Source organism: Bos indicus, chromosome 6 (genome assembly GCF_029378745.1).
Source record: "Bos indicus isolate NIAB-ARS_2022 breed Sahiwal x Tharparkar chromosome 6, NIAB-ARS_B.indTharparkar_mat_pri_1.0, whole genome shotgun sequence".
Taxonomy (NCBI): domain Eukaryota; kingdom Metazoa; phylum Chordata; class Mammalia; order Artiodactyla; family Bovidae; genus Bos; species Bos indicus.
The window spans coordinates 36,800,595-36,825,438 of NC_091765.1; the positions used below are offsets into that span (position 1 = coordinate 36,800,595).

The following is a 24,844-nucleotide window of genomic DNA, read 5'->3' on the forward strand; positions in this document are numbered from 1 at the left end:
CATGGCATCTGGTCCCATTACTTCATGGGAAATAGATGGGGAAACAGTGGAAACAGTGGCAGACTTTATTTTTCTGGGCTCCAAAAATCACTGCAGATGGTGACTGCAGCCATGAAATTAAATGACGCTTACTCCTTGGAAGGAAAGTTATGACCACCTAGATAGCACATTCAAAAGCAGAGACATTACTTTGCCAACAAAGGTTCGTCTAGTCAAGGCTGTGGTTTTTCCAGTGGCCATGTATGGATGTGAGAGTTGGACTGTGAAGAAGGCTGAGCGCTGAAGAATTGATGCTTTTGAACTGTGGTGTTGGAGAAGACCCTTGAGAGTCCCTTGGACTGCAAGGAGATCCAACCAGTCCATTCTGAAGGAGATCAGCCCTGGGATTTCTTTGGAAGGAATGATGCTAAAGCTGAAACTCCAGTACTTTGGCCACCTCATGCGAAGAGTTGACTCATTGGAAAAGACTCTGATGCCATGAGGGATTGGGGGCAAGAGAAGGGGACGACAGAGGATGAGATGGCTGGATGGCATCATTGACTCGATGGACGTGAGTCTGAGTGAACTCCGGGAGTTGGTGATGGACAGGGAGGCCTGGCGTGCTGCGATTCATGGGGTCGCAAAGAGTCGGACACGACTGAGCGACTGATCTGATCTGATCTGAAGCACCTGTATAAAGTCTCAAAAATATAGGAGAAACTAATCCAAATGAATTTCAGGTCACATGAACTGGTAAATATTCAGTTTTAAGTTAATATTCAGTATTAAACTTAGTTTAAGTTTGTTAGTTTAGTTAATACAGAGTCTTTAAAGTAATCAACATTAACAGTAATACTCGAGGTTTACTAAAAGTCATCTAAGATCTCATTTCCATTATAAAATTTGTCAGCAAGAAAAATAACCTGGTGTATTATTGAATTTTTATAAGTAAATTAACTGTAAATGAGATGACAGTTTTTAGGTCGCTTTAAGAATAATTATATTTTATGGTCTATTGTTGGTTGCTAAGTCATGTCTGACTCTTTGCAACCCCATGGGCTGTAGCCTGCCAGGCTCCTCTGTCCACGGAACTTTGAAGGCAAGAATTCTAGAGTGAGTTGCCATTTCCTCCTCCAAGGGATCTTCCCAAGCTAGGGATTAAACCCACCTCTCCTGCATTGGCAGGTGGATTCTTTACTACTGAGCCACCAGAGAACCCTTGTTTTTATGGTTATATTTACTGGAAAATAGCTTCTCCAAATACTTCGTTACTTGAAACTTTAGAGTTTTGCTAAATTATGTTAAATGATGAAAGTTCATTGAATATCGAAATCATTCCAAAATAAAATTAGATACTGAAACATTAATTACTGAACATAGATTTCCTTTTACAGAGAAAATAAAGATATTCAGGACTATTAATAAATATGCTTGGCGCCACATGGAGACATTTTCTGTAAGAAAGCACTTTTTTTTAAGAAATTACAACCAGTATTCATAAGTTTGTCAGTGTACAGAATGCTAAAATAAAAGTTTAAAACTGCTTATTTCTTAGTTTTCACTAGAAATTAAGTTTTTAAGAGTTGTAATTAAAACTAATAAAATTAGTAAGGGAAACATCTTTGTATGTAAGGGAAAAAAACAAGCTATAAGGAACAGAAATGCATTCTGTTAAGGGAAAAGAGAGTAATTTGTCCTAGAGAGAGGTTAAAAAGAGAGAAAGAGAAAAAGGAGTATGGAGGTTCTTTAAAAAAAAAAACAAAAATAGAGCTATCATATGATCCAGCAACCCCACTCCTGGGTATATATCAGAGAAAACCGTAACTCAGTGCAGCACTATTTACAATAGTCAGGACGTGGAAGCAACCTAAATGTCCACTGACAGAGAAGAGATAAAAGATGTGAGATATATATACACACACACACAGACATATACACACAGTGGCGTATTACTTGGTCATCAAAAAGAATGAAATTATGTCGTCTGCAGCAACACGGATGGACCCAGAGACTGTCATACTGAGTGAAGTAGGCAAAGACAATATCATATGATACTGCTTATATGTGGAATCCAAAAACATGGCACAAATTAATTTTTTACAAAACAGAAACTGAGTCAGAGACACAGAAAACAAACCTATGGTTACCAGTGGGAAGGATAAATTGGGAGACTGGGATCGACATATAAACACTACTATATATAAAATAGGTAACTATTAATAATAAGGACCTACTGTACAGCACAGGAAACTACTCAATACTCTACAATGACCTACATGACAGCAGAATCTAAAAAAGACTGCATGTATGTATAACTGACTCACTTTGCTGTACAGCAGAAACTAATACAACCTTGTAAATCAACTATACTCCAATACCATTTCTCAAAGAAAGAGAGAGAAAGTATAGGGGAAAATCTAAAGGTAAAAAAATGAAGTCTTAGAATGATGTAAAAAGAAACAGAGAAAAGAGTTTTGTGCATCGTCTGGACTGGCTAAGAATAAACGGATAAGAATAAACTTAGTTGAGTAAATGAATTACAATGTTAAAGGTAAGATGGTGCAAAACTAGAATTTGGCCCCCTGTTAAGAGGACAAGGTTTTCTTGGAGTATTGGTATGATTTTGATAACAGATTTTGAAGTTTTTTTTATTTAAGTAATCTGTTGTAACTTTCTATATTTGCCTTTGAATCTTTGTCACTTTGGTTAAGTGGTAAGTATTGTTTCACAATGACCTATAATTCTATTTGAACAAGAGTTTTAAAAACTCTTGATATCTTTGACAAAATTCCTCATATTGATTTCTAAATGAAGTTCTTTTGACCTATAGATAACTTCGGGATGCTCCAGAGGGCCCCTGAAACATCTTTGAGAGAAATATTAAACTAATTGGGCTTATTTGATATGCTAAATTACATGGCTAGTATAATCAAATTAAAATAAATAAAATTTAATATTGTAATAGTGTATAAAAATGCCCAAATTTCCTTGACAAATGCATTGTCATCAGGTCTTTTAACTGCTTTTTGAAAGTCTTTTGTCATCAATATACAATTACTCTTTTATTCTGATGCTTTTACAAAAATGCTTGATCTCCAAGTAGAATTATAGAAAGGATTTTCTGACAATCACAGGTTTCTGGTAACTTTCTGATCATACTACCTAACTGGGTAAGAAATTAAAGAACATGAATTGAAAACCTGATGGCTTCATAAAACTGTAAACAGAGGATCAAGAATTAGTAACATGAGACTGAATGAACTGACGAGGATGGCTGTAACTTTTAAGTCTCTGAAAAATTATTGCTGATTCTTTTTAAAGTTTTGTTTTCCCAGATTTGAGAAACTTTTTGTCCTTCCTCTTAAGCTAATTATGATTTATAGCAGTTTGGTAAATTAGACCTTTGTAAGCAGAAATGAAATATTCATCACTTCTCTGATTTCTCCAGAATTTGGAAACTCTTGGTGAATATTCTTATTTTCATGGCAATATAATTATTTGCACAATTTCAATAAGAATCTGTTCTCTTTATAACAGGAGATAATTGGAAACACTGGCTATATTACCATGACTTTGGATGGGATGTCATATTTGAGACTATACAAAAATCAGATATAGCAGACAACTTCAAAGACCTGAGGTGGACTTAATGGAACTATAAAGCCCCTTTGAAAAACAACCTAGTACTTTGCTTATAGGATTCCTAGAAGCCTTATCAGGTGAATAAGGGCGGCTACTTCCTGGCAGGTGCATGGATCTCAAGATTTTTTGTGGACCTGAAGAGGAGAGGAACCTGCCCAAATCTGTGGATTTTGCAAGCAGAATCTGATGCCTAGTCTTTGACATGGCTTTTCTAGCCTGAGGGACCTTTTAAATGTTCAATCTAAGATTCCTTATGAAGAGACTCAGCAAAAGCAATTTCAAAGAGCCTATATGATCTTAATTTGGCCATCACTGGGAGAAATGAGGGTGATTTTAGAAAGAAAAAATTTATTTCAGTGAATATTAATTTCTAGTGTTCTTAACTGTTTTTGTGGTTTGTATTGACTGCCTAAGACTCAACTTCCTAGATGGCTCCTTGTTAATATGTTGTATTATTGTAAGATTTAATTGAATTATTAAAATGACATTCTAAATTTATTTCTGAAGCTTACCACAGTAATCTATTTTTGCATGAAGATAGATGCCCCATGACCTACAACCAGGAGATTATATACAGGAAAGACATCAATCAAAGGACTCTCTCCAACCTACATAAAAAGACCCCATCAGATACTCATGACTAGCTTATACACAATGAAACTTAAGGGAAATGATCCTTAGGTTTACATTTCCCACTGAAAAAGAGCCATGCACCAGACTGGTCTATAGAGAGGGGCTCCTGACCTCAAAATCCCCTTGAAACAACACTCAGAGGAGAAACTACATCCACACCAGGCCGAGAAGACAACATCAGGAGTAGACAGCTATATTAAAATGCCAGACCAGACCCATATGATCATTTATAGTGTTTTGTTGATTTCTTGGACCTTTGCATTAGAATCAAATTTTTTTTTTAATAATGAATAATCCTATACAATTTAAAAAAATCAATCCAATTTTCAGACTTGTGGTCACTTATCTATGTCCAGTACTTCTGGCTTACTTTGGTGGATTTCTTACCTCCAAGGCTCTAACTGGATGGCCCTTAGAAAAATTTATTTTAGAAGAAAGAAGTTTTAGGGCCACTAATGATATTACTAGATGGGAATCCCTCATTTGGCTAATCAATCATACTTTTTCTGACCCTGACCATAACACGAATTCCCTTTTAAAGTTACTCAAGCTCAATCAGAACGATAAGCTAAATTTCAAAGAACGTAACTTCCCACTTATTAGAAAAGACTCTCCCTCAATTATGGGATGGATTTATATAGCTATCACTGGGCTACAGTCATTTAAGTTTAAAGGCCTGCCTATGTCAAAAACAATTAAATCATATTAAAGATAACCAGTCAAATAACAATTGAAAATTAAGCTGAGTGCCTTATGAACAATGCCAACATATTATTTCCCTTAAATACAGCAATTAGTATGAAACAGACTGGGTCAGGTGACCAGAAATACTGACCTGAACCTAATGGAACTCAGTGGCTTTGTGGCACTAATTTGTGGTCTTGGCTTCTGCCAAAATGGATACTAAGATGTATCCTAGGATTCCCTTGGGCTCAAAAGATCTGTGTTTCACTGGTCTGAGCACTTAGCAGCTATTTCTGTGCCTTCAGTAGGATTGGAAGATGTAACCACCCAGATCAAAGCCTTCACCCAACAGGCCTTAAATAACAGTAATCAGGCTATGAGCTTACTGAATTATGAGATCTATATGATGAAAAAAAAGCAGTATTATAAAACACATGGCCCTCAATATCTTTCCAGCATCTCAAAGAGGCAGGCCGTAATTCAAACTGAGTGCTGCATCCTTATACCAGATGAATCCTCCAATACTATCCACTTAATGACTCACATGAAGAATCTGATTTCTGCCTTAAGTGATCTACTTCCTAGTCTTGGTGGTCTACTAAGGAGCTGGTTTTGTTCTTGGAGCTCATGCACAAATCTCTACTGTGGTCTTATTGTTATTAGCTGTATTACTTAAATTCTGTATAAGGTAATTGTTTCTTGCATTACCCAATGTGTCACAAGATCTTTGAGAAAACTAATGATGGCTCAACGTCTTGAGGCAACTGATCATGTATATATTCTTATACAAGGGCTTCCCAGGTGGCTCAGTGGTAAAGAATCTACCTGCAATGCAGGAGATGTGGGTTTGATCCTTGAGTTAAGAAGATCCCCTGGAGAAGCAACCCATTCTAGTATTCTTGCCTGGGAAATTCCATGGACAAAAGAGCCTGGTGAGCTACAGTCCTTGGGGTTGCAAAAGTTGGCCACAACTCAGCAACTAACAACAATGCTGCTGCTGCTGCTGCTGCTAAGTCACTTCAGTCGTGTCCGACTCTGTGCGACCCCATAGACGGCAGCCCACCAGGCTCCCCCGCCCCTGGGATTCTCCAGGCAAGAACACTGGAGTGGGTTGCCATTTCCTTCTCCAATGCAGGAAAGTGAAAAGTGAAAGTGAAGTCACTCAGTGGTGTCCGACTCTTAGTGACCCCATGGACTGCAGCCTACCAGGCTCCTCCATCCATGGGATTTTCCAGGCAAGAGTACTGGAGTGGGGTGCCATTGCCTTCTCCGCTAACAATAGTCCTATACAAATTTAACTGTAACGGTGCAACTCTATAGATGCAGGGGAAGGAACATCCTCGCCTGACCTAGGAATGAACTTTCTTAGCACTGTGGGACAAATTGGTCATGAAATGTCTCCTAAACCTTGTTCAACTTATGTTCTAAAGGGAGGTAGTGGTAAAACAAAGAACATTGCCTGCCATCCAGTTCTACAAGGATCAAATCATTTGCTATTTCACTCACTGACCTAACAGGACACACTGAAAGGAATTTAGGACAAAAAACAGAATGGAGCATTTTGTGTTTTGAACATATGGACCCCTCAATAGTTTAGATACATACTTGAGGAAGAATTTCAATGGCCCCAGATTCTTTCATCTTCCCATATAAAGATAAGCACTTCTTTGATTATGATTAGCAGTAATCTTTCACTAAGATGTATGCCTGACTCCATGTATTTCCCAGCCAAAAAATTCATATGTACTGGCTGCTCCCCTGCCCCTTTCAAGCAACTGCTCAGAGTTAGCTGACAAACTGTCTCCAGGGCTACAGTCCTCTGTAAGGTCCCTGAATAAAACCAGAGCTCGCAGCTCTCATGTCCTGCATTTTTGAATTCTGTCAACAGTTGGTAACATTTTTCTGGTACAACTACCTAAGAAAAGCACCATCAGCATGATTTTGCATTACAGCCTGCGATGGTTAATTCTATGTGTCAGTTTGGCTTAGCTATCGTGCCCAGCTGTTGATCAAACATCACTCAAGATGTTGCTGGGAAGGAATTTTTTGGATGTGATTCACTTTTGGACTTTGAGTAAAGCAGATTAGTCTTCATAATGTGGATGGCCTCATCCTGTCAGTTGAAGGCTCTAAAAGACTAAAGTTCTCCAAAGAAGGAATCTGGCCTCCAGACTGCCTTCTGACTCAAGACTGTCACATCAACTCCTGCCAGAATTTTCAGCCTACCCTCCTGCTCTGAAGGTTTCTGATTTGCCAGCCCCAAAATCACACACACAGATTCTTTAAAATCAATTTTTATCTTTATGTGTATGTGTGTGTGTTACTAGTTCTCTTCGTCTGGAGAACCCCAAGACAGATTTAGGTACCAAGAAGTGGGGTACTACAATAGCACATACCTAAAAATGTAAAAGTGACTTTGGAATCAGGTAATAAGTAGAGGCTGGAAGGATTTTGAGGGCATGATAGAAAAAGCCTAGTTTGCCTTGAAGAAACTATTGACAGAAATAAGGACATTAAAGGAGATTCCAGTGAAGGCTCAGAAAGAAAAGAGGAGAGCTACAGTGAAAGCTTCTACTGTCTTAGAAAATACATATAAATCATAAACAGAATATTGATAGAAATATGGATGTTAAAGCACTCTGGTAAAGTCCCAGACGGAGATGAAGAACACATTATTTTTTTGAAACTGGAAACAGGCAATCTTGTTATAAAGTGGCAGAGAACTTGGCCAAATCACGTTCTAATGTTTTATAGAAGGTAGCACTTATAAGTGACAAACTTGGTTACTTAGCGGAGGATATTTCTGAGCAAAATATTAAAGGTGTGACCTGGTTTCTTCTTGCTGCTTATAGTAAAATGCAAGAGGAAAGAGATAAAGAGGGAATTGTTAAGCGAAAAAGAAACAGAACTGGAAAGTTTGGAAATCCTCAGCCTATCTGGATAGCATGCTCTGAAAACAAGGCCAAGGATGTGGCTGAACAATGGTCTGCTAAAGAGATCAGGCATGTGACTCATGGATCCAGTCAACCATCTCCGTAGAAGCCAGGGGTAAAGATGTGGCTATCCAGGAAAGATCTGTGGAGGCCTCTCTTGTCTGATGGTGTGGACCCCCATGAATTGCCTGGGAGGCCAATAAGTTTTATGAGAATTTTATATAAGCAGGAACACTGTCAGCTTGCACTGAAGGGGCAGAGACGGTTTAAAAAAAAAAAAAGAAGAAGAAAGACTGCCAGAATTCCAAGGCTCATTGAAATGAGCCAATAGAATTAACTGGCTACAAACAGAACAGGTGTTGGAGCACAGAACCAAAGAGAATTATTCTCCACGTCTAGAATCCACTTGCCTCAACTAAAGATCCCACATGCCACAACTAAGACCTGGCTCAGTCAAATGAATAAATATTTTTAAAAATCTAATGAACAACGTGATGTGAAGAACTGACTCAATGGTAAGTACTTGGATACACACTGTCTCAGTGATACTTAAGAGTACCCTTTGAGTAAATTTTATGATATGAGAATTGTGGCCCAATAAAAACAAATACACAAAAACTCAAGAAAAAACATTTTGAAGTTAATGCCATCGTTATTCCAATTTGAGAACTGAATTCAAGACGAACAACTAGTAAATGGGCAGGGGCAGAAAGTGAAGCCAGAGTCTGAGTACAGATCTGTGCTCCCAACCACTTCACCAAAGTGCCCTCCCATCATCCACCTTTCTTATTTTTCCCCCGATGTGACAGGTGTGTGAGAAATTACAGTAAGCAGAGATAAAGACGTGACAGTACAACAGCTCATCTTGCTATTCCCAACTATGTGTTACTGGCAGCCCCAATAATACGCTCGAGTCCATAAAGCCCACAAAATTAGACAACTCTTAATAACAAGAGTTAAAACTTTTAAACACATAATTCTTACTAAGCAGGTACTATATGCATTGCAAACTGTTTTCAGAGTCTGAATCCAAGGGTTTTTTAAAATGCTTGTCAAACCAATTCTGAAATAAACATAGAAAGTCAAAGGAACTAGAAGAGCAAAATAATTTTGAGAAGAACAGAGTTAACCAACTTGAAGTACCTCATTTCATGACTTACACAGTTACAAGTGTGGTACTGGTGAAAGGACACGTAAATCAATGCAACACGAAGTCCAGAAATGGATCCACATGTATGTGGACAATCGTGCAGTGCTGTGCTGAGCCACTCAGTCATGTCTGACTCTTTGTAACCCATGGACTGTGGCCCGCCAGGCTCCTCTGTCCATGGGGATTCTCCAGGCAAGAAGACTAGAGTGGGTTGCCAAGCCCTTCTCCAGGGGACCTTCCCAACCCAGGAATCAAACTGGGGTGTCTTGCACTGCAGGCGGATTCTTTATCAGCTGAACTGCAGGGCAGCCCTCATATGGACAATTACTTTTTGCCAAATTGAATGAGCAATTCCGTGAATAAAGGATAGTATTTTCAAGAAATGGTACCATATCAACAGAAGATCAATATGCAAAAGGTATATATCCCTATAGTAGTAGTAATGTTAGTCACTCAGCTGTGTCCTACTCTTTACAATCCCATAGACTGTAGCCCACCAGGCTCCTCTGTCCATGGAATTCTCCAGGGAAGAATACTAGAGTGGGTAAGTCATTCCCTTCTCCAGGGGATCTTCCTGACCCAGGGATCGAACCTGAGTCTCTCAAATTGCAGGCAGATTCTTTACTGTCTGAGTCACCAGAGAAGCCCATATACCTCACACTTATTTAAAAATTAACTCAATATGGATCAGAGTCTAAATGCGAAATTTTAAGTTGTAAAACTTCAGGAAGAAAACTAAGACCAAATCTTTATGGCCTTGAATTTGGCAAAGATTTCTTAAATATGACACCAAAAGCATAATCTACTAAGAAAAGATTAATAAAACGGATTTATCAAAATTTTAAATATCTGCTTTTGGAAGACACTATTACAAAAATGAAAGACAAGTCACAGACCAAAGAGCATATTTAAAAAACACATATCTCACATAAAACTTTTACCCAGAATATATAAAAAATGTTAGAAAATTAGTAAGAGAACAAAAAGTTCAATTTAGAAAATGAGCAAAAGATCTAAACAGACATTTTATCAAAGAAGATATATGAATGACACGTAAGCACACTGGAAGATGATGTCATTAATCATTATGGACTCACATACAGCTCTTAGATTAGGGGACAAAACTCAACAATATGAAATGGTGAGGGTATGGAGCAACTGCAACTCTCACATATTGCCACTGTAAAAGCAAAATAGTACAGCCACTGTGGAAAACATTGTGGAAGCTTCCTATAAAACTAAACCTACATTTACCATATGACCCAGCAATTCCACTTCTAGGTACTTACTCAAGAGAAATAAAAACCTTTGTTCACATAGAATCTGTTGAATGTTCACAGCAGCATTATTTGTAATCACAAAGAACTGGAAATAACTCAAATGGGATACTAGTCAGTAAATAAAAAGGAACAGACTACTAGTATACATTGCCACCGATGAATCTCCAATTCATTATGCTGAGAGAAAAAGGCCAGACTCAAAAGGCTACACACCTATTCCACTTATATGACATTCTAGGGATACAGAGACAGATCACAGACCAGTGGTTGCCAGGGTTGACAGTAAGGGAAAGAACGTGAGGATATTTGAAGAAGATGAGGTCACTGTTCTACAATTCCATTAATGTAGTGTTTACATGACTCTATGTGTTTGTCAAAATACCCTAAAAAGGGCAAAAATTCGTTGTACATGAACTATATCTCAACACAGGCTTTAAAAAAAAAAAAGAGTAGCCTTGAGACAGGTGGGACCTGGGACCCTTTGCTGCAGTTCTTGTATCTGGACAAACCTCTCCTCCAACAACAAAATAGGAAGTAACAAGGGACTAAAAATAACTGCATGCATAGCCTCTCTGGGCAATTTATGAACAAGATACAAAAAGACCAAAAATCCAACTTCCAGGAGCCAACTTGAGGAGCCGGGAGCAAAAGCAGGGTATTGCACATGCCTCCTGCACACAGTACCACCAAGGGGGTGCGCAGACCACCTAAGCCACCCCTCTGGCCCAAACCCATCCCTCCCCCACCCTTAGCTTCCCAGTGCCAGCCCCCCTATCCTCACAGGGAGTAAACAAGGAAGTTACTCGTTTTAGCTCCCTTCTGCTTGCAGCAAGAGTCCCAAAAAGCTTTGCTTGAATTTATCATCTAGTCTCTTATCAATTTCCATTTATTAAGCAGTCCAAGAACCCTGGTCAGTAAAGCCTAGCTTAACACTAAGTTTAAAGATTTTTTAAGATGGGAACATAAAAATCCTAAAAGATGGGTACACCCTGGTTGTTTCAAGTAATTCAAGTTAGTTAGATTGAGTGAAGTCTGAGTTAAGTTTTGTCTTTTTAAAGTGTGTCATAGCTTCTATATTACAGGAGTTTGAAGGCCTCGCTTCTGTCCCTGATTCTGCCAATCAGGTGATAAATCAGGTAAAAGAGCATTTCACTTCCTTTTTCTTCACCTAAGTTCCTTATTTTTTAAAATGAGAAAATACAGTCTTAACCTCACAGTAGCTGTACCCATCAAAAGATGGTATATGGAACATGCAGGTGATATATTAAGTACGTATAGCATCAGCCAACTAAATATAGATACATTATTACACCAAATTTAGCCAGGATCGAAATTTCAACCTTAACCAAAAAATCTCATCATTATGAATGGTAACAGGGAAGCAGAAAGTAAATTATCTGAAACATAATTAAGAAAGTAAATAATATGAACTACAAGTACAAAAAAACTAAGATATTTTCTACTGCAGATATACTGAACCGTTTGTAAAGTTTCTTTGAGGAAGGACACAAAGATGTCCTTTTCTTTTTTTTTTTTGGTAAGAAAGCTCTTATTAAGATGTCCTTTTCTAAGAGTATATTATTGCAGGTTATTTTTGAGTAATAAATACAATTTAACTATTTTGTAAACAAAATATCACTTAGCACTTCTTGCTAAGTGTCAGCACTAAATGCTTTGCATATTATTAACCAACATTTACAAGACCCAAAAAGATACACCAATGTACTTGGGCAGTTAATTTCCTTACATTCATGTGTTTTATGTAAACACTTCGGCAAGTCCCAATATAATGGGGAAAAAGGCATTTGTATAAGTAATGCTTAATTTGAAAACATTCCTGAGTAAGTCCTGTAAGGATCGTTTGGCTTCCATACCTAAAATAATGTGCTCTTACCCTTATTTAAGAAGCTCTCATTTTGATTTAATAAACAGGGAACTAAAATGTCTACTCATTTGACTGTTAGAAAACAAGAGATTAGTATTCGATAGTTTTTTTTTTTAACCGTTCTCATATACAAATCACCAGTTAGACCCTTGGAGCAGATGCTGAACCATATCTTGGGGACAACGCCTGTGTGTACGTGTGGGACAGTACATCCCTAGCAAACGGCACTGTTAAACATGCGCCTCAGCTCCGATAAGGCAGGGGGCCCCTTACCCTGGGCCTCCAGCGTTAGAAGGCTTTGCTTTCTTTGGCCCTCCTCCAGCTTTATTCCTCCCCACAGGACAAAGCTATTGAGGAGCCTTCTGGAACATTCCAGGATACCCAGGGTTTCAGACATTTCCTGGTCAAATGGCTCCAAAACTGCTTCCAGGGTCCGCCTAACTGAAAGAAGACCGTGCTACCGGTATATGTGCCACTAGGCTGAGAGAGGGGCAAGAGGGGCTGTTGAGGGTGGGACGAGGGGAGAAGGGCTGAAAACTGTTCAGTTCTCCCACAGGTCCCTAAGTGGGTGGAATGGAGACAGATCCCCCCAGGCCTCTACTCTCTGGCAAGGACTTCACTGAAATTTGAGGTGATCAAAGCCGAGTCCCCAAGAGTAAGCTCAAGATGCCAACGCCAGCTACAGAGAGATGGAGACAAATGCCAAGACACATATACTGGCAGATATATATAAGCACCTGCGTGAGCTAGAGGAGTCAAGTGGCAAAGGCTAAGCCCGTCCACACAGTTCGTGAAAAATTGCCGCGTACACCTGCCGCCACCCCCAGCTCCTCTCTACTGGGGGAGGGATTTGCGCGGGCAGATGTGGGGGTAAGCAGGGTAGCTAGGAAACGGGTCCTGACGTTGCCCGCAGCGCAGGGGAGAGCAGGGTAGCAACAGGAGGCTGCTGGTGTGGTTCGAGGGCCCCACCATCAGCTGATTATGGGGAGCCAGTCAAGGGCCCGCGGGGGGAAAGGGCGGGGCCGCGCGACGTCACCGCCGCGGCCAACGTCAGAGCCTCTTGCCGCTTGCCGCAGCCGCAAGATCGCTGTGGTGCAGCTAGGGTGCAGGTCTCTGTGGGAGCCACCTAGAACTCTGCGCTGCTCCTCGAACATGGCTGACTCTCAGAACCAGGGCTCTGCGGAGCCGAGCCAGGCAGCGGCGGCGGCAGCAGCAGCAGATGCGGCCGCGGCAGCGGAGGAGGTAATGGCGGAAGGTGGTGCGCAGGGGGGAGATTCTGACAGCACGTCCAGCGACTCCGACGGTGTGGTCGGTCAGATGGCTGAGGAGCCCCAGACCCCTGCAGAGAATGCACCAAAGCCTAGAAATGACTTTATCGAGAGCCTGCCTAATTCGGTAAAATGCCGAGTCCTGGCCCTCAAAAAGCTGCAGAAGCGATGCGATAAGATAGAAGCCAAATTTGACAAGGAATTCCAGGCTCTGGAGAAAAAGTATAACGATATCTATAAGCCCTTACTTGCTAAGATCCAAGAGCTCACCGGTGAGATGGAGGGGTGTGCATGGACCTTAGAGGGTGATGAGGAGGATGATGATGATGACGAGTACGAGGATGAGGAGGAGGGAGAGGAGGAGGACGAGGAGGAAGAAGAGCCTGCAGCAGAGGCTGCGGGGACCGCTGCCGCCAAAGAGGAGGGTCCCCACTCTGCAGTGCCTGATGACGCCAAGAAATAAGCGGGGCAGAGAGTGCAGAGGAGAATGACGACGCAGATTTAAAACCCCGATTACTATTATTTTGTACACATTGGTGGACTTGAACGGCTCAGGTTTTGGACCAAAGTACAGTAGGAATCAATTCTGACATTCCTAAAATACTACGAAATTGACGCAATCAGATCATGCCCAGCGCGTCTCAAATTTGATTTCCAATTTGAACACAAATATACCAACAGGTGTTGAAAATGAGTTAAATTTAAAATGATTTTTCATGATCTCTTCTGTGAGGACTAGAGTTGAGACTTACTAAGGGTGTCAAGTAGATGTGAATTAAAGAACGTCACTTTGAAAATCCTTTCGTCACAGTATCTCACTAGGCACGGAACACCCAAGCCGAGATCGAACGTGTTCTCAATGCCGAATTCTTCCATTTCTTTTGCATTTTTCCAGCGCAGCAACAGCAGAACTCAAAACAGATCTCATCTTTAAGACTTTGTTTTTGTAACATTAGCTTTACACTTCAGAGAAGAGAGATGGGACGAAGGAACCCGGTGCTGGAGATCATGACAATACTGTTAATGAGGCTCAGAAAACTGCCACTTCAGATTCTAAAGACTGTTCTGAATATTTGGTTCTGAGAAGGAGGGTGTATGACCTGTACAATATTGTCAATGTGTGTGTTCATTATTTACGGTCTCGTGTTTATGTGTTTTCTTGGTAATGTCTATTTACAAAGGTGTAAAACAAATCCCAATTGTTTAAGCATTAAATCCCTTTATCAAATATTTTAGAAGTATTAATTTACTTGAAAAAATGTAGAATTCTAGTAAAGTCTGTAAAGCATGTGTATCCAATGTTATGTACTTTGAATTGTGTGATGTCTTTTTGTCTTGTAGCTTTTAGAATGTAGCTGTGAAAATTATCAGAACTCTTCACTGAAGCTAATGTTTGGGAAAAAATATATACTTGAAGAACCAATCCAACTGTGTGTCCCCATCCGCAGCTCAGAAGTAGAAAGGGTTTCAGTTTGCTTGTGTTAGCTGTGCCTTCGTTATTTTGCTATGTAAATGTGACATATTAATATAAAATGGTGCATAATCAAATTTTACTGCTCGGGAACAGATTGGCATACAGCAAAGGATTTTTAGGAGGACACATTTAATGTAAAGACTCTTAGCTTCTTTGTGGGTTTTGAACTGTGTGATCTATAAGGAAATTTAAGCATAAAATTGTTTACCACTGTGGTGTTAATAAAACTGTATTTTCAAAAAACAAAAGGACTCATTCTCTGACTGCCTGGAATGAAATCCCAGATCTGCCTCTTATTAGTGATGAATCTCAAGCAATTCAGTTAATCTGTGTTTAGTTTCTCCTTATCTATAAAAGGGGATAGTAACAATTCCTCCCTCACAGGTTATTATGGAGAACAAGCTAGTTAATTTACATAAAGCTCATAGACCAGCATCTGACACTAAATGCTCAAAGTACTTCAGCTGTTATTAACATTGTTATTATTATATGAAAGATAAAAGAGGAAGATTTGAAATTCAGTCCTCTCATAAGTTACAAAAAGGGAGAAAATACATTATATTCTTATGATTTTTTTTTCATTATATTCTTATGATTTTATTGTTTAAGAATGTGGCCTTTCATTTGTAAACAAATAAATTCAATAAAAGGTCTTCTTCCTCAATATAAAAATCAGATTTTGATTTCCTCCCAGAAAGAATAAAAAACATTATGCATATAAAGGCTATTTCAACTTTATATCTGGGCATTCTAAATTAAGTATAAAATTGAAAGTGACTCCCCACAAATTTTAAACACACAGTTTTTTTTTTTTCATTTCCCTTAAGGGTTAAAATTATTCAGAAGTAACATTAGACCCATTTACCTTAGGGAATGGAAGGAAGCTCTGACCTGTTGCTAATTGCAATAGTTGAGTAAAACCTTAATGTAACAATCTTCCTTAGGGTCAAGACAACAAAAAGAGAAAATCAAAATAATTTATTATAGAAGAAGTAAATGATAATCATGCCTAACTGGAACAGAAGCAAAAAAAACCTAAAAATTCAATATTCATTTCTTATCCCTAGGAATAAAAGACTTGTTTTTCTAGGTCCTACAAAAACAAAAATGAGTGAAACAAATAAGGTGTGTAATTAGTGGGGAAAATAAAAAATTTTGGAAGGGATGTGATTTTATATAGAAAGCCCAAGAGAATCAGTTGAAAGCTATCACATTCAGTAAGTTTGAGGAACTGATCAGTTACCGGATAAACATATAAAAACCACTAATTATTTCTAGGCACTTTAATAATGGTAAAAATACATGCAAAAGGCTCTCAGAGTATATAAAATAAAAATATGTATAAAAACCTCAATTAAAAATGTATGCAACCTATGAAAAGAAAAAAAATAGAATATCACAAAGAAATGTAAAAAACAGGCCTTTGGAAGGTAAGACTGAATATCACAAAAGTGTCAATTCTTCCCATATTAACATGTTATTTACTACACATCAAATCAAAACCCAAACTGGATCTAGAACCATATAACTACCCTAATCTTCACCTAATTGTTTACTAATATGGAAACAGTTAAGATTTTATCTTAAACTAGACTCAAAAGAAAATTTTTAATGGAAGAAAATATATTATTACGCATTTACTAATTACTGGACAGGGAAAGGTTAAGTCTAGAGTGATTTAAGACCAAAAGAAATAATCAACAGACATGACAACACAAAAATTAAAAGGTTATAAAAATTTTAAAAGACTTCACATTTTTAAAAGCAAGCAGCAAATGGAATAAAATGTGCAATAAAATACAAATACAAAAAAAAGTTCATATAAATCATATGAAAATCATTTTGTCTTAATAGAGAATTATATAAAAGATGTCAGCAGACTACTTTAAAAAAGGAAATACTGCAATCCTGTTTAGGGCAGCAAGACACATCCTGAAAGGACAGTACTAAGTGGTCCAGGCCTCCGGCAAGGTCTGGATCTTTCTTTCACTTATACATACAACTTCAGCTATGGGGTTTTCTAGCTACCATTCATACCACTGTTGGCCACTTTTCTCAGGATATAAGCACATATGTGATGCCCTTCATAATGTCAAGCAATTTCCACCATTTCCTAACTAGCTTGATCTTTCCCCCCTGTTTCCTGAATTGCTTATTTGATAGTTCCTCAGGCAGCCATAAAACTTGCATGTTAATATGTAGCAGAATACCCTCTCTTTAAGGCAGGTCAAACACTCTCACTCATAAACCACTTTTAATCCATTATAGACCCAAATTAGTAAGCAACACACAACATAACTGGCAGAAAGAAAGGCAGCGTGCACTACGCATTCAACTCAGTCTCTATGAGCATTATGCAGGAGACTGCAGCAGGCTGACACTCACAGCCCAGCACAGTACAGCAGCTCTCCCGGACTCAGACTTTACCATCAAGCACACACAGACACATCTGCACGTGCATACACAGGGACACAAACATTTTTTTATTGACACGAAAGTCACAAAACATGATTAGCCATTTAAAATGAATAATTCGGTGGCATTTAATTCAATAAAATGTTGTGCAATGATCACTTCTACCTAATTCACTTTTTTTAAGAAAAAATACTTTAAAGGTAAACATCAGAAAAATGGATTAATGCTATGTAGAATATGTAAAGTAGCTTATATACGGGAGAAATACAAAATTTTACAAGTGAAGTCAAGTTTCTTATTAGACTAGATTTTAAAAAAAGAATACTCAGTATTTTTAAGGATTAGATGAAATAGAGTAGTACTCTCATACATTGATGATAATGTATAAGTTGGTATAATTCATAACCAAAATAAATTTAGCAAAAATAGCCACAGATTCAAAATGATATACACTAATTCCATTTCACCCTTGGGACCTTATCATTAAAAGAGCAATTTTTAAAAAAAAGTTTTATACTTAAGATGTCTGATACAGTCTTATTAAAAATGAAGGAAGGGGAAGAGAAAGAAAGGGAAGGAAAAAAAGAACATAGAAACAAGCCAGACACTCAAAAGGGAAAGTAGGGAAAACACACATTCACATAGGCTGTGCAGTCATTATTAAGACTGTCCATGAGGGCTTTATAATAAATTTATAGATATAAGCATTATCTCAACCTAAGTTAAACAATTCAGACATACAATTTTATACATATATAGTATGTTTTCAACTATGCCAACTTTGTGTTTAAAAAACTGCATAGTCTGTCTGAACTGAAAACAGCAAACTCTTCAAGTTATTTATCTTCAAGGGATAAAGGGACACAGGGACCCTGAACCTCTGGTCTTGGCCTCTTAGTGGCAATGTGCTGAGAGCCTAAGCTCTCACTCAAACAAAATGGCTTTGAAACTTGGCTCTGGTTTTTGAACTCTGGACTTCTAACCATGTAAACCTGAGCAAGTAACTTATACCTCTCCATGCCTCAGTTTCTTCAACTATGGGAAGCACTCGAGAAATGTTACTAGCATTTTAATTATCTGCTATTCCTGTAACAGCCCAGCACAAATACCATGAAGATATTAAAGATTACACCTCCCATAGACTATCTCAAGAGATCAAGTGAAGTCTCAGCATTCCTAACTTCAGTTGATCTCAAGAAGCTAGAAGTGTTTGTCATGTGTGGGTTTTATTCTCACATTCCTTTATAGAATCTAGGTACCTTTTGAACTGTGATGTTGGAGAAGACTCTTGAGAGTCCCTTGGACTGCAAGGAGATCTAACCAGTCCATCCTAAAGAGATCAGTCCTGGGTGTTCATTGGAAGGACTGATGTTGAAGCTGAAACTCCAATACTTTGGCCACCTGATGCGAAGAGTTGACTCATTGGAAAAGACCCTGATGCTGGGAGGGATTGGGGGCAGGAGAAGAAGGGGATGACAGAGGATGAGATGGTTGGATGGCATCACCGACTCGATGGCCGTGAGTCTGAGTGAACTCTGGGAGTTGGTGATGGACAGGGAGGCCTGGTGTGCTGCAGTTCATGGGATCACAAAGAGTAGGACACGACTTGAGTACACACACATGTCATACAAACCTCTTTTTAATATGGAAGAAACTGGGGAAGATATTGATTACATTTGATTTGATTAACTTGAGTTAAACTGGAAGGAATATAGAATGACATGTGGGTTGTTTTTTTTTTAATTGATGGTAGTAACACCATGTTACAGAGTGTGAGAAATACTTAAGTCATGCAGTACAGTATTATCCAGATGTGACTACCAGTTGTGGCAAGATTTAGCTAAGATGCCAGCAGTCACCAACAATCATCCAAGGGTGTTCTTTTACCTGGATGTTTATAATTCATTTGTCTGTCTGCAGCTCTTGTCCAAGTAAAGAAAGCAATTTTAAGACCAAGTGGAATGTAATAAATTATGGATACAGAATTGGTATCCTTCTGTCATTTTCCTCCAGGGCAGTGGTGACAGCAAATATCTTACTGTTAGCTCAATAAAAACAGCTTCAATGCCAGTAGCATCTCTATATACAACTGCTCAAGTTAAAAACACAGCAGGTGTTATTCTTTTGGTTCTTTCACTGCATTTTCTTAGACTAATTTATGAAAATACCCAGTGACAAGATTATGGCATGTAACAGTCAAAAGGAAATGATTAATCTTTCACCATCGTATACAACCTTTCTTTCCAGGATCTCAACATGCTTTGATGGTAACACTTCTACTTTTCACAACATTAAGTGAAAGTGAAAGTTGCTCAGTTGTGTCTGACTCTTTGCGACCCCATGGACTGTATAGTCCATGGAATTCTCCAGGCCAGAATACTGGAGTGGGTAGCCTTTCCCTTCTCCAGGGGATCTTCCCTATCCAGGAATCGAATCGGGGTCTCCTGCATTGTAGGCAGATTCCTTACCAACTGAGCTATGAGGGAAACCCCTCACAACATTAAAGATAAAGGGGAAAAACAATCAAACACTAATTCACGTCTTTTTCTGTCTGTCCCGGACTATGACAGCAATATTAATAATGTGGCAATAACCACACTGGCTTCTCAGAAGTCTGTCCAACAGCAAGGGGGTGGGCCTCCTGACACCAAGTACAGAGCCACGGACAGCAGGGCCTAAAGCAGTGTGGATGGCCTCACCGTGTGCTCAAGGAGTGTTAGCAACCCAGGAAAGTGGAAACCCAAACTTCCGTCTAACACAGAAGCTATTCCCTATTCTAATTTCAAACACAGTGTCTTGGCAATAAGAATAGGAGTCCCCCTCTGCCTGGCAATATTTAAAACAACAGCACATTTTACAACACAAAGACTTAAAAACTTTTTTAGAAAGAGAGAAGCTATTTTTTTTAAGAAAGTCATGGTAACAGAATAATGGAGTTTTGTAATATAAGTAGAAGAATAATGTAGGTCCCCTTATTACTCCCTTGAAGTTATGTACTCTCTTTCTTTTAAGGAATCTGTATGTCATCAGAACATCCTTATGGAAAATGTTTTGTAGAAGCAGCCCTGAAGTCAATTAGGGGCAAACAACCGCAAAGAAAGAGAAAAGGAAACCACTGACTTTAAACAAAAGCACGTTCTCTGCACTGATTCTGAGGACCACTCATGGGATGAGCAATGTCCAGGAGTGAGTATATGTCAACGTATGGTCGGGACACTCAAGATGGCTGTGCTGTTGCGCTCTGTACAACCCCTCCTCAACCTGTGCCTGCTTCACCCACACCCTACTCATATAACTGACCTTCCACATACTTGTGCCAGGCCCCTGCTCATGACTAGGTCAGAACATCTCCACTAAGATAGCTTATCAAAGGGGTGTTGAGGGGCATGACTCCCCCTTGCTGGTTTCCCTGATAACCAAGAGCCAACCTCACATCAATTCCCCTGATTACTGGTACCCACCTCCCCATTCTCCGCAATAGCAGAGACAGTCGCCACGTTCTGCCTGCTATCTACCCCAGGTGGTAGACATCACCCCAGGACCTTGCTTCACACATGTAACCCACATCCATTAAGCCACTGACGCCTCTGTTGCGGACTCCAGATTTTTTCTTCAGCCTCGAGATTGGGCTTGCAGGCCTGCAGGGCCTTTTGCCCAACTGTCAGCAAAAGATAAAAATGGTGGAAAAGGAAAAAAAGATGAAGAAAGAAAGTGTGCTACAGACCCACTTCTATCATGAGATTTCTTTGCTTGCAAACTTTACTGAGCATCTTTCCCTTTTTGTTACGTTCTCGTCTCTGTTTTCTAGTATCCAGACCTTAGCAGTCCTCCCAAGAGCTCTACCCATATCCATCCCCCCCAGATGCCTCTGTCCATGTGGATTTCTCTGAACCCCTTTCGATTCAATTAATTAATTTGTCTTCATATTTCATTTATGGTTGCAAATGAGAACAGCTTAAAACCCTAAACAAACTGGGTTATATTTCAGTATTCCTGCACAGATTGTGTCTCAACTATCAGGTCAATTCAATTGCTGATTCCAAGAAATACCTACTGAATAAGGAGACAGCGTGAGAGTGAGAGAAAGCAAAGAGACAGAAAAAAAAAAGCTCAGACCCACAAAGAGAAAGAGAACAAAACAGGCAGAGACATAAAGTCTCCAGGAGAAACAATTTTATAAAGATACGAAAAAAGAGGGTTAAGTCCCAATACCTGCCTCCTCTGCAGACTTTATCACAAATTGCCTATGCCCGCACAAGAACACTCTCCCCGCCGGGCCTATCCAACACACAGTGCATTCGGAAGACTCACTAGAAAGTGAAGAAATCCTGAATGTGCCCTTCCTTAGATTGCTTGCCTAGCCTACTGTTAGCTCATAACAAATGATGCACACACTATATTGTCTGAAACCTGATGCCAAAGCTCAGACATCCTTTGAAAAGGCTAAAGGCTATAGATGTATCTACATATGTACATATATACATCATAAAGTGATCACCAAAACCAGAAAGGAAGAAGAGTTGTTACAGAGAAGAACCAAGTCTGACTCCATGTTGGAACTGTCTTTGTTTTTTGTTGCTGTTATAATCATATATAGTGGCCTGCCTCAAAGGACCTGCCACTCTGTTAAACTGTCTTTATTCAGTTCATAGAAAGATAATCTGACCCTGCCCACTTGCGAATGACTGCCCCAAAAAAACAGGGAGTAAAAGAGAGAGAAAGAAGAGATTCAACACACCCCTTCCCAAGGCTGGCCCTTCCCAGAAATGTTTTGCAAGACTGAAGACCCTTTTTACTTCACTTCCTCACTGCCTCTCCCACTCTATATTCTGCCTTTTGACTTTAGTTCCTCATTGCCTCTCTCTGGTTCTATAAAAGAACCTGCAATCCAGACCCCAACAAGACAGTTATTTTGAGACATAGTCTGCCATCTTCTCTGTCAGCCAGCTTTCCAAATTAAAGTTGTATTCCTTGTCTCGGCACCTCAGCTCTCAGATTCACTGGTTTGTTGTTCAGTGAGCAGAGTACTTGGACTTAGTAACAAGATCACCTGGGCCCAAAAGCCACTTTATCAGTTCAGTTCAGTCGCTCAGTCATGTCTGACCTTCTGTGACCCCATGGAATACAGCACGCCCAAGTTCCCTGTCCTTCACCAAATCCCAGAGCTTACTCAAACTCATCTCCATCGAGTCGGTGATGCCATCCAACTATCTTGTCCTCTGTCATCCCCTTCTCCTCCCGCCTTCAATCTTTTCCAGAATCAACATCTTTTCCAATGAGTCAGTTCTTCGCATCAGGGGGCCAAAGTTTGGAGCTTCAGCTTCAGCATCAGTCCTTCCAATGAATATTCAGGACTGATTTCCTTTAGGATGGACTGGTTGTATCTCCTTGCAGTCCAAGGAACTCTCAAGAGTCTTCTCTAACACCACAGTTCAAAAGCATCAATTCTTTGGCATTCAGCTTTTCTTATGGTCCAACTCTCATATCTATACATGATTACTGGAAAAAACCATAGCTTTGTTGGCAAAGTAATGTCTATGATTTTTAATATGCTGTCTAGGTCTGTCATAGCTTTTCTTCCAAGGAGCAAGCGTCTTTTAATTTCATGGCTGCAGTCACCATCTGCAGTGATTTTTGGAGCCCAAGAAAATAAAGACTGTCACTGTTATTCTGCCTTTTATTCTGCCCTTTAACCACTTTATGATCTGCTGTAAATTTCCCAATTTTAAAAATATTATCAGGTTCTATGGAATAATACTGTTTTTATTAAACAAGTCATTAGCAGTTAATAAAAGTACCAATGTTATACAGTTAAAGAAGGGACAGTGCTTTTAGCTTTGAAACATTCTTATCAAGAGTTTCAAATGAAACACCTGCTGCAGAGAAGAAGTAATTCGGACTCCATGTTTCTTTGAGTTGCTTTTCCTTGCAGTTATTATAATCATACTAATGGCCGGTCTCAAAGAACCCTGCTACTCTGTTTGACTGTTAAACTTAAGTGCCTTTGTTCAGCTCATAAAGAGATAATCTGACCCTGCCCCTCTGTGAATGACTGCAAAAAAGAAGAGACTAACACATTTCATTGATGCTTCTGAACTGTGGTTCTGGAGAAGACTCTTGAGAGTCCCTTGGATAGCAAGATCAAACCAGTCAATCCTAAAGAAAATCAGTTCTGAATATTCACTGGAAGGAGTGATTATGAAGCTGTAGCTCCAATACTTTGGCCACCTGATGCAAAGAACTGACTCACTGGAAAAGACCCTGATGCTGGGAAAGATTGAAGGCACGAGGAGAAGGGGACAACAGAGGATGAGATGGTTGGGTGGCATCACTGACTCAATGAACATGAGTTTGAGCAAACTCCAGGAGACGGTGAAGGACAGGGAAGTCTGGTATGGCGCAGTCCATGGGGTCACAGAGAGTCGGACAGGATGAGCAATGAGCGATTGAACCGAACACACCCCTTCAGAAGGCTGGCCCTTCCCGGAGATGTTTTGCAACCCCGGAGATGTTTTGCAAAACCGAAGACCCTTTTTACTTTACTCCCTCACTGCTTCTCACTCTCTATTCTGCCTTTTGACTTTAGTTCCTCATTGCTTCTCCCTTCGGTTCTATAAAAGAACCTGACATCCAGGCCCTGACAAGATGGTTATTTTGAGACATCAGTCTGCAATCTTCTCTGTCAGCCAGCTTTCCAAATAAAGTCATATTCCTTGCCTCAGCACCTTGTCTCTAAGATTCACTGGCCTTGTGTGCAGTGAACAAAGCGAGCCCGAACTTGGTAACACACCTACTTGAGACAAGATTAGCCTCTATACTAGGTTCCCAGAGTCAAGATCACCTGAAGCCATTTTTGTTGGGTCCTTGGCAACTTCTGCATTATTTCAGTTAACTCTGGTATTATAGCTCACACTTTCCCCAAAGCTGACGCCTCCCGGGTAGTCTGGAAGGTTTACATGACAAAAAAGATTACTGAATGCTACATTAGATCACCCTGGCTTCTAGCTATCTTTTAAACTGTAAAAGGATGGAAGAGGAGGCCTGTCAGGTTTTCTGTCACTCCTACTTTCAGAAGGGAAGATTTATGGGAGGAAGCCAATATACATCACTCATATAGGATTTCTGTCTGCATTTTTGCAACTACGTACAGTAAGAAGCCAATTAAAACCCAAAGCTTTCATTTCCCAACATACCCAAAGCAGCATCCAACTTCTCTACCTCTATAACCTTTTTCCACCCTTGCTTCCAGGCTTCCCTCCCTCACAACCCTCCCAAGTGGAGACCACCATTCCCTCACCTTTCTGCAGGAAGATGAGAGACACCTACCTTATCTTTCTGCACACCCACGACTTCTTCAAGTCAAGTTTTGTCTCTACCCGATGTGTTAACGATCTTTAAGTCCTCATCACAAGAGTCTCCCTTCTGTTCTAATATATATAACTCTTCTAAGAACATACATTTCCCCCCATCCTTGCTTTTTTTTTACTTCACCACGTTTTTC

General features: G+C 39.6%; 2 protein-coding genes across 5 annotated transcripts in view; one reads left to right on the top strand and one right to left on the bottom strand.

Annotated features, from left to right (window-relative positions):
• HERC3 (HECT and RLD domain containing E3 ubiquitin protein ligase 3) overlaps positions 1-24,844 on the bottom strand; it is a 198,292-nt gene that overhangs the window by 17,386 nt on the left and 156,062 nt on the right. The gene's annotated exons all lie outside the window — the stretch shown is intronic.
• NAP1L5 (nucleosome assembly protein 1 like 5) lies at positions 13,238-15,176 on the top strand. Its single transcript, XM_019962472.2, has one exon. The coding sequence runs from the start codon at positions 13,339-13,341 to the stop codon at positions 13,915-13,917; it is 579 nt and encodes a 192-aa protein (XP_019818031.2). The 5' UTR covers positions 13,238-13,338; the 3' UTR covers positions 13,918-15,176.